The sequence below is a fragment of the Chiloscyllium plagiosum genome, chromosome 2, assembly GCF_004010195.1.
Source record: "Chiloscyllium plagiosum isolate BGI_BamShark_2017 chromosome 2, ASM401019v2, whole genome shotgun sequence".
Classification (NCBI taxonomy): domain Eukaryota; kingdom Metazoa; phylum Chordata; class Chondrichthyes; order Orectolobiformes; family Hemiscylliidae; genus Chiloscyllium; species Chiloscyllium plagiosum.
The window spans coordinates 119,651,071-119,662,510 of record NC_057711.1 but is presented as its reverse complement, the minus strand read 5'-3'; the positions used below and the strand labels follow the sequence as shown (position 1 = coordinate 119,662,510).

The 11,440-nt window shown below is 40.4% G+C and overlaps 1 protein-coding gene across 7 annotated transcripts in view; it reads right to left on the bottom strand.

Moving 5' to 3' along the window:
- Window positions 1-11,440, bottom strand: part of LOC122563582 (coiled-coil domain-containing protein 171-like) — a 268,787-nt gene that overhangs the window by 140,992 nt on the left and 116,355 nt on the right. For 5 of the 7 annotated variants that reach the window (XM_043717497.1, XM_043717527.1, XM_043717537.1 and 2 more), the window contains one exon: window positions 2,347-2,514. The exons of the other annotated variants lie outside the window; for them this stretch is intronic. In XM_043717497.1, the coding sequence (XP_043573432.1) occupies window positions 2,347-2,514 (168 nt within the window). The remainder of the gene's footprint in view (window positions 1-2,346; window positions 2,515-11,440) is intronic. 7 annotated transcript variants of the gene reach the window in all.

Genomic DNA, 11,440 nt, shown 5'->3' with positions numbered 1-11,440 from the left:
AGATGTTGATAATGAGGAATTCAGTAATGGTAACACAATTGAATGTCAAGCTGATGATTAGATTGCCTCTTAATGCACATGACCATTGCTCGACATTTGTATGGCATGAATGGTACTTGCCATTTGTCAATCCAAGCCAGGATATTGCCCAGATCTTGTTGCATTTGTACATGAACTGCTTCTGTGTCTGAAGAGTCATGAATGGTGTTGAACCTTGTGCAATCATTGTCCACTTCTAACCTTATAATAAAGAGAAGGTCATTGATGAAGCAGCTAAGATGGTTGGGCCAAGGGCACTACCATGATGATCTCCTGCAGAGATGTCCTGGAGCTGAGAAGACTGACTTCCAACAACCGCAACATCTACCTATGAAGTATGACTCAAACCAACAGAGAGTTTGCTTTCTAATACCCACTCATTCCAGTTTTGCTAGGGCTCCTTGGTGCAACACACAGTCAAATGAGTGTTTGAACCAAGGCAGTAGTGAGATCAGTAGCTGAATGGCCCTGGCGAAACACAAATTAGGTGTTACTGAACTATTACCGATAACTTAGTGCAGTTATCTGAATATGAATGTTATCAGTTTCTTTTTTGACAAAAAAACATGTGTTGTTTTCTCAAAACCACAAAATAAAACAGTAAGTGTTTTTTGAATGGTCATCAATTCAATTAGCAATTGGTAAATAAAATCCAGAACTGAAATTCTGAGGTTAAACAGCCATAAGAATGTTTTTTTTTCTATTTTACAAAACCTGTAAGTTTTGCTTTTGACCTAGTGCAATAAGACTGTGAAAATTTTCAAATTTACAAATATTTATTTTAGGTAACAACGCCAGTACAAAATGGATCAAAAACAAAGTAATATCCCCTCTCCACCATGTATCCATGCAACATCAGTAGTATTCGAATTAAATTCAAGTGACATCCAAATTTCATCCCTGAAGATTGATTTATTAGAAGTTCAATTTTTCGACAGTCATTGAATGCAGTATTAAAACAACCCAAATTCATTACACTCAGAATGAGATTTTCTCTTTATGAATCTTTGATGGTTTGTTAAATATTGACTAAGTTACCGACACTGCTTAGAAAGATCACTACATTTCATACCCAATCAGGTTATTAAGAGTTGAACAAGAGGCCTCTTGAACTAGCTAGGCCTTGGCAATTGCAGAAGCTTTCAACTTTATGGAGGTCAACAACGTTAGAGTCTTAAATATCTTTGGTTGAGGTCCAATCCTCAGGTGAGAAGGTAGATGTTTTATTTTGCTTCTCAAAAGTGGAGGCCATAGGGACAGCATGAATCGGTAGGTTACAGACTAGGGCAGGGAATTGCATTCTGTAGGTACCACCTTGTTCACCATCATTGCCTCCCATTGCCCCCAGCTTAGCAAATAATGCTCCACCTTTCAAAGTGTCAGGCAGGTCATCTGTTACCTAGTGGGGAAAACCAGTCATTTTTCTTGCCTGCAGAGACCATTTAAGAATCTTAATTGTTGGTAAATTAAGAAAACCCCAATGGACCACATTGCCCAGCACTTAATTGGTGAGATGGCAAGAAGGGAGCAAGCATTGCCCAATTATTTCCACTTCTTGCTACAACCAGAGAGGAGCCCACATCATTAGCTCAGTCTGAACAGGAATAATGTTTAGGTTTTAGATATGTCTACACAGCAATCCATTGTACCATCAAAAAAGCTTTCTCAAGAATAATCTGTACCACCGATTACAATTAACTATGCTAATCCTCTGAATCACACATTGACTCCTACTCCAGTTTAACACTGTATTCTTCAATCATGAGTGGAAATGATGGCGGCTTGTAGATTACTGGGCAACATCAAGTACATTACAAGGTGATGCCAATTTTATTTTTGATCTGCATCCTCAAATTGGGCACAATGGAGGACAGCATGGACTTGGACTTATACAAGTTATTTTGCAGGTCTATATTCTTATGTACTGTGAATGAGATTCTGTTTTATTACTAAAAATTCATAAAAGCTTTAAATTTTCTTTTTGGTAAAACTTAGACCAATCTATCTTCCTCTAATTCGGTCCCTATGGCTAATTCTCAGTAGTGGAATTAGCAAACCTGAGAAAAGTATATAACAACATTCACATTTGTTTGTGGGACCAATGGTGCCTGGAGTATTAACTCAGACTTCAGCTACATTTGCACCCCCTCAGATATAGCATCTAAACTGTGCTGGAGACAAATTATAATTTATGTTTCTGAATTATTAAATAGAAAATTCCTTTTGAAAAAAGTTGACTAAAAGAAGTCTCGCTGTAGTACAGACAAATGTCATTGGTCAAATAATTTGCAAACTCAAGCAAGTTACCTTTTCATTAGCCCTGTTCAGATCTGAAGTAAGGATATCAATGTTCTCTTGCAGAATGGTGCATAGCTCTGGCCAAGAGAATTTTGCCAACATGCCATTTGGTTGCTTCATGACGACACAGCCTGCTACTAGTCGCTGGTACAAACTATGAAGAAAGGTCAGTTTCTCCTGTGAAAAATATGTCAATGTTTTAGAAGAATATTTTAAGAATACTGTGAGCAAGAACAAAAACCATAAATATAATGAAGTAACAAAATAAAACATTTGAACATTTTCTTCTAATCAATATTTTGTATTACTGCTTAAGTATTACAGAGGCTAGCAAAAATGTGTCATCTGACATGAGGACAAACTGGCTACCAACCATTCTATCTGAATAATTTACGTACTTAGCAATTTATACTTGCAAGTTCTTTTTTTCTTCCAACTTGCTAATACAGAGAAGGATTGCATCAGATTCCACAGCAATCTTTCAATCACCTTTCCCAGAACAAGGAATCCCACTTATGGTCATGTAATTTCATTGAATAAATCAGCAAGCATTATTTAGATAGTGCAGAAAACAACACATTTTCTACATGATAAATTTGTGTACAAAGCTATATAGGAAATAGAGGTTTCAGGCATGAAAGGGAAATGTAAGAGAGATGGAGGCGGAGCATTATTGATAAAGAAAAACCATCACTGCAGTAATAAGGGAAGATCTACTAGAAGGGTCTTCAAATGAGGCCATCTGAGTACACCTTAAAAATAAAAACATGGCCATTACTACTGGCCTCCCAACAGCTCAGGGGAGATAGAGGAACAGATATGTAGGCAAATCACACAAAGGAGTGAAAAAACCAGGGGTTAAGGTTGTCATGGATTTCAACTTTGCTAACATTAACTGGGATAGCCTGAGTGTGAAAGGATTAGACGGGGTGGCATTTTTAAGATGTACCCAGAAGAGCTTTTTGTGGCAATATGTGGATAATCCTACTAGAGACAGCGCAGTGCTAGACCTAATTCTCAGGAATGAAGATGGTAAAGTGGTTGAAGTTTCAATATTATAGGAGACTATAGGAGCAAGGAAGTCTTGTTACAACTAAATAAAACTTTGGTTAGACCAAAGATGGAATACTATCAACAGTTCTTGTCATCACTCTATTGTAAAGATGTGCTTGCACTGGACAGGATGCAGAGGAAATTCACCAGTTGTTGCCTGGAATGAAAAGTCTCAATTATGAGAGATTGGATGGGCTGAGTTTGTTTCCCATGAAGCAGAGGAGGCTGACAGGCAATCTGATTGAGGTATGACAAAATTATGAGGCATAGGCAGGGTAGATTGTGAGAATCTTTTCCCCATGGCAGATATGTTTAAGACAAGAGGACATAGGCTTAAGTGAGGATTAAGTGGCTTACAGAAGATCTGAGAGAAAAAAACATTGACACGGATTGTGGTAGAAATATGGAACATGCTGCCTGGGAAGAGGTTGAGGCAGGTACTTTCACAACATTTAAGAAGCTACTGGATGAGCACTTAAAATGCGAGGGCATAATAGACTATGGACCAAGTGCTAGTAAATAGGAGTAGTGTAGTTTGGTATTTGCTAAAAATCACACAACACCACGTTATAGTCCAACAGGTGCATTTGGAAGCACTAGCTTTTGATGACCACCTGATGAAGGAGCAGTGCTTCACAAGTTAGTCCTTCCAAATATACCTGTTGGACTATAATCTGGTGTTGTGTGATTCTTAATTTTGTCTACCCCAGTCCGACACCTGCACCTCCAAATCACTGGTATTTGCTGTTCAGCACAGCCATGGTGGGCTGAAGGGTCTGTTTCCATGCTGTCTCAGTCTATGACAATAGTTGATTTCTCCACAAATTGCTCACAAAAAAGAATACACTGTTAAACCAATGTGGTGTTATAAATCTTCAGGTTCAATATTAACTTTATTATCACCTAACTTAAACCAGAAAGGCTCATAATAATACGTTTGAAAACCCTTATATTGAATTAACATTTGGCAATATTCTGTCTAATCATGAAGTTTAAAAATATTTATTATTGACAACATTTGACTGGCAAATGGTTACACAGACAACAAATGTTAAAAAGCCATGTTGAAAATTCACTTTGTCCAAACAAATCAAGACTGAATTTTCTTATTAAGGGGAAAAAGTTGTTAAAGTGTGCATGGGTTCAATACAATTTGTGCTCAGGAGACATTCATGAATGGGAGAATCCAGAAATAGGGGTCATATTTTAAAAATAAGTGGGTGTTTATTTAAAATAGAAATGAGGAAACATTTTTCTCTGAGAGGGTTGAATCTTTGGCATTCCCTCCTTCAAAAGGCAGTAGTGCAGAATTTTAAAAATTGTTAAGGAAGTTGTAGGGGGATGAAAGATTATCGGGGATATGCAGGAATGTAGATTTGAGGTTAAAATCAGATCAAGTCTTGCTCTATTGAATGGTCAGACCAAGTGGCCTACTCTTGTACCCTTCTCATGTTTATAGAGGTTAACTAGATTAATCTCTGGGATGGTAGAATTGTTTATGAGGACAGAGATTGAGGAAACTGGATCTGTACTCTCTAGAGTTTTGAAGAATGAGGGGTAAACCTCACTAAAACTTACAAAATTCTTCCAAGGTGTGACAAAGTGAATGCAAGTGAGATATTTTCCCTGGATGATGAGTCTAAAACCAGAGATAGCATCTCAGAATAAAGGGTAGGCTATTTAAAACAGAGATGAGGAAGAATTTCTTCATTGGTCAATCTTTGAAATTCTCTACCCCAGACAGCTGTGAAAGTGAAGATCTAGACCCCCTTGCAGGGCCTCTTTCTTCAAAAGCTCAACCATTAAGCAGGTTCAAGACAGAAATTAATAGATTTCCACAAAAATAAAATCAATAGATATGGTGATAATGTCGGAAGGTTGAATTAATCTTTCTGCACCACAACAATTTTGGGATTATGAATAGTGGAGCAGGCACAAACTGTATGGCCTATTCCTGTTTTTATGTTTTCTCTTCAGTGTTTCAGCAGAGTTTCAAGCATTACTTTGGAAATTCTGGTAAGATGACAAATTAAATCAAAATATTAAAACACATTAGCTTGTAGCACTAACTTGAGAATTTAATTGAAGACTTAGCACCTGCTTGACAGTATCAAAAAGAAGTGACACTTTTTTTTCAAATTATAATTTGTCTGCTGTACAGATTTCCAGTTGAAACACTAACTCAGCTGCAGAGAGTTCTGTTTTTTTTCCCACCAACTTATTTGTAAACTAAATTAGGTGAAGTCATAAGAGTGAATACACATTTCGGGGTCAGCAATAAAATGGAAACTGCAGAATCAGATTGTTCTGCAAGAAATGATGTCAGAAGGAAGGAAAGTACTTTAGAAAGCTAGCAAACTTGGAATTCTCTTTACGAAATATAATCATAAGCAGTGACTTGCAAAATGACTCAAAAAAATTAAACCAACTTCGACATTTCTCATTCTTTGTGTCTTTACTGAAAGAATTATTAAAATGGACATTAGTCAGTAATCATCTGAGTCACTAACATAATGTCGCGTCAAGATTCTGTAAATCCCTTTTTTAGATTAGAATTAGACTGAACATTGGGGGACAGAGAGCATCACACAGGGCACCTCACACGTTCAATGCATTTTCTGGGCCAACATGGCACCTATTGTTAAAGCTCACTTGATAATGTAACTTTAAGGAAGTCCTGGGATTTACATATTAAAGAACTGAAACCAACATGACCTTCTAAAAGATGAGAGACTTAAACAATCCAAGTGTTTTTCAATATATAATTTCAGTTACATCATACTGTAAACTTTTGCCGTAAATTCTGTGTCCTACAATCTTATACTCCACAACTTGTTGGACTATAAACTGGTGAGGTGTGATTTTGAACATGATCTGGCATCATTTGCTCTACGATTAAGATTTTCAAAACTGCCTTCTATATCAAGACTGTTATTGCTATTGTCTGTCCTGTAATAAACTTTGTTCTGTTGTTCAAAATAAAACTCTGCAGCTTTGTGTTTCAGTGACTAACCACCACATCGACAAAATTTGAAGAAATATGATCAGATAGAACCATCAACTGGGATCATAACAGCATGAGGTGGCGTAGTTAGGAATGGAGAGAGAGAACGAGGCAACAAAGTGGATTAAGATCGAAGGGGGAGCTGAAAAAGGGGTGGGCTTGGGTAGCTGGAGGAGATGCAAGACGCAGATGGAGGGAAAAGGAGGCTACAAGGTGCATATAGATGCTACAAAATAGTTTGGGGATTGGGGGAGAGGAAGAAGACGACTCAAGGGGTGGATAAAGGTGACTGCAAAGAACAACAAACAGTTTCTATGACCAGTTTGAATCACAGAGATGTACAACACGGAAACAGACCCTTCAGTCCTACCCATCCATGCCGACCAGATATCCCAACCCAATCTAGTCCCACCTGCCAGCACCCGGTCCATATCCCACCAAACCCTTCCTATTCATATACCCATCCAGATGCCTTTTAAATGTTGCAATTGTACCAGCCTCCACCACTTCCTCTGGCAGCTCATTCCATATACATACCAACCTCCGGTCGAAAAAGGTGCCCCTTAGCTCTCTTTTATATCTTTCCCCTCTCACCCTAAACCTATGGCCTTTAGTTCTGGAACTCCCCCACTCCAGGGAAAAGACTTTGTCTATTTATCCTATCCATGCCCCTCATGATTTTATAAACCTCTATAAGGTCACCCCTCAGCCTCCGACATTCCAGGGAAGACAGCCCCAGCCTATTCAACCTCTCCCTATAGCTCAAACTCTCCAATCCTGGCAACATCCTTGTAAATCTTTTCTGAATCCTTTCAAGTTTCACAACATTTTTCCGATAGGAAGGGGACCAGAACTGCATGCAATATTCCAAAAGTAGCCTAACCAATGCCCTGTACAGCCGTAACATGACCTCCCAACTCATGTAGTCAATATACTGACCAATAAAGGAAAGCACTTTCTTCACTATCCAATCTACCTGCAACTCCACTTTCAAGGAGCTATGAACCTGCACTCCAAAGTCTCTTTGTTCAGCAACACTCCCTGGTTCCTTACCATTAGGTGTATACGTCCTGCTAAGATTAGCTTTCCCAAAATGCAGCATCTTGCATTTATCTAAATTAAACTCCATCTGCCACTCCTCAACCCATTGGCCCATCTGATCAAGATTTTTAATCTGAGGTAACCTTCTTTGCCGTCCACTACACTTCCAATTTTGGTGTCATCTGTAAACTTACTAACTATTCCTCTTATGCTCACGTCCAAATCATTTATATAAATGATGAAAAGTAGTGGTCTCAGCACCAATCCTTGTGGCACTTCACTAGTCACAGGCCTCCAGTCTGAAAAATATCCCTCCACCACCACCCTCAGTCTTCTACCTTTCAGCCAGTTCTGTTTCGAAATGATGAGTTCTTCCTGTATTCCATGAGATGTAACCTTGCTAATTAGTCTCCCATGGGGAACCTTGTCGAAAGCCTTACTAAGGTCCATATAGATCACGTCTACCACTCTGCCCTCATCAATGCTCTTTGTTTGTGAGACATGACATCCCATGCACAGCCATGTTGACTACCCCTAATCAGTCCTTGTCTTTCCAAATACATATATATCCTGTCCCTCAGCATTCCCTCCAACAACTTACCTACCATCCACGTCAGGCTCACTGGTCTATAGTTCCCTGTTTGTCCTTACCACCCTTCTTAAACAGTGGCACCATGTTGTCCAATCTCCAGTCTTCTGGCACTTCGCCTGTGTCTAGTGATGATGCAAATATCTCAGGAAGAGGCCCAACAATCACTTCTCTAGCTTCCCACAGAGTTCTAGGGTACACCTGATCAGGTCCTGGGGATTTATCCATTTTTATACATTTCAAGGGAAGTGGCACTTCCTCCTCTATAACATGGACATTTTTCAAGATGTCACCATCTGTTTCCCTACAGTCTATATCTTCCATGTCCTTTTCCACAGTAAACACTGATGCAAGATACTTGTTTAGTATCTCCCCCATCTCCTGCGGCTCCACACAAAGGCCTCCTTGCTGATCTTTGAGGGGCCCTATTCTCTCCATAGTTACCCTTTTGTCCTTAATGTATTTGTTGACCTTTAGATTCTCCTTAACTCTATTTGCCAAAGCTATCTCATGTCCCCTTTTTGCCCTCCTGATTTCCCTCTTAAGTATACTCCTCCTGCATTTATAGTCTTCTAAGGATTCACTCGATCTATCCTATCTATACCGGACATATGCTTTCTTCTTTTTCTTAACCAAACCCTCAATTTCTTTAGTCATCCAGCATTCCCTAAACCTACCAGCCCTTCCTTTCATCCTAATGGGAATATACTCTCTCTAGACTCTCGTTATCTCATTTCTCAAGACTTCCCATTTTCCAGCTGTCCCTTTTCCTGCAAACAACTGCCCCCAATCAGCCTTTGAAAGTTCTTGCCTAAGGAATATTTCCCTAGCTTGGAATCCATGAAAATTTCAAATTACCAAAGTAATGGATTCCTTGCAAATGAATGTGCAATGTCTGTTTAAGTTTGCCCACGTTCAGAAGCAACCAGGAAAACACGCACAATGCAGAAGCTACAAGTCTCCCCTGAAATCTTTTTCTCAGTATAAGTTCCTCTGGGAACCTGCTAAGAGTTTCCAAATATCAGTATTTCTGACTACCTTATAAAAACTGAAGAGATGGGCAATGATTAATTCCCAAAGATTTGAATCTAGGTTGAATATAATCAGAACTGAGGTTCTAAAATCAGTTTATGCGAGACAGCATTTTTATTTTGTTGACAGGAAATCCTGTGATGTGTAAAGGTATCAGCTTCTATCCTAATTCCAAACCATTAGGCAACAGGGTTTTTCATATGAAAGAACTGAAACCAGCATGGTCACTCTAAAAGATGAGAGACTTAACAGACAATCCGGGTCTTTTTCAATATATAATTTCAGTTTCATTATACTGTAAACTTTTGCTGTACATTCTGTGTCTTACGATCATATACTCCACAACCACCCAATGAGCCCACTGAGGAACCGTAACAGTCATCACAGGGATCCGTAGTGGGGGGCGACCAAAGGAGTCCATGTAGACCCCACCGGAGGGCCGATGCCCTGGGCTTAACATGTACGCTCAAACCATCAAGAAATGTATAAATGCCAGATTCATCAACCTCAAGGTAGAGCAAAATATCACCCGATCACAGTGCAACACCATCCATGCTCTCAAAGCCAATCACCATATTGTCATCAAACCAGCAGATAAAGGAGGAGCCATCATCATTCAGAATAGAACAGATTATTGCAAGGAAGTGTACCAACAACTGAACAACCAGGAAAACAACAGGCAACTACCAGCTGATCCAGCCAAAGAGCACATCCATGAACAAAATACAGTGATCAGGACTTTGGATCTAGTCCTTCAGAGTTCCCAATGTGCCCCCATCCCATGTACTTCTCGTGTAGGCGACTTCTACTGCCTTCCAAAGATACACAAAGCCAACACACCAGGACATCCCATCATATCAGGCAATGTGACCCTTTGTGAGAACCTCTCTAGCTATGTCGAAGGCATCTTGAAACCCATTGTACAGGGGACCCCAGCTTCTGTCGTGACACTACAGATTTCTTACAGAAACTCAGCACCCATGGACCGTCACAATAGACATTTCAGCACTCTGCACCAGCATCCCCCACAATGATGACATTGCGGTATTCAACACCAACAACAGCCAATCTCTGAACTCATCCACTTTATCCTCGACCACAACGTTTTCACCTTTGACAACCAGTTCTTCATCCAGACTCATAGAACAGACCAAACCTTCACCCCAATATGCTAACATTTTCATGCACAGGTTCGAACAAGACTTCTTCTCTATGCAGGGTCTCTAACCAACACTATACAACAAGCATATTGATGACACTTTCTTCCTCTGGACCCATGGCGAGGAGTCACTGAAACAGCTACACAGTGATATCAATGAGTTTCATCCCACCATCAAACTCACCATGGACTACTCTCCAGTTTCTGTCTCATTCTTGTACACATGCATCTCCATCAAAGATGGGCATCTCAGCACCTTCTTCTAACTTCACAATGCTCCTTCCACCCAAAACATATTAAAACAGCCATCCCCCACAGACAAGCCCTCCGCAAGGGATCTGTCCAGATGAGGAGGAACATGAATGCCACTTGGAAGAACAAGAATGCCCTCATTAGAATAGCATACGATGCTCAACTTATCGACCACCAGTTTCGATATGCCACAGCATATTTCGTAATGACCTCCTCAGGAGACAGACACGAACTGCAACCGACAGTGTACCCTTCATTGTCCAGTATTTCCCAGGAGCCGAAAAACTACACCATGTTTTTCGCTGCCTGCAACACATTATCAATGAGGATGAGCACCTCGCCAAGACCTTTCCCACACCTCCACTTCTCGCCTTTAAACAACCACCAAATCTCAAACTGATCGTTGTTCACAGCAAATGCCCGGCCTTCAGGACAACACCATACAACCTGTCATGGCGGATGCTGCAAGATGTCAGAGTGTCGACACGGATACCACCATTACAAATGGGACCTACCGTGTACGCGCCAGGTAGTCATGAGACTCGGGCAACATTGTCGATCTCATACACTGCAGGCAAAGGTGCCCTGAAGCATGATACATTGGCGAGACCAAGCAGAGGCTACAGCAACGGATGAATGGACACCTCACAACAATCAAAAGACAGGAGTGTTCCCTCCCAAATGGAGAACACTTCAGCAGTCCGGGACATTCGAACTCAGACCTTCAGGTGACCATACTCCAAGATGGAATTTGGGACAGACAACAACGCAAAGTGGCCGAGCAGAGGCTGATGGCCAATTTCGGTACACATGGGGAAGGCATCAACCGGGACCTCGGGTTCATGTCACACTACAGGTGACCCCACTGCACTACACACACATTCATGCAGATCCTCTCTCATACACAAGCTCTCTCTCATACACTCAGACATACACACCCTCTCACAGACTGCTATCCCTTTACACTCACACT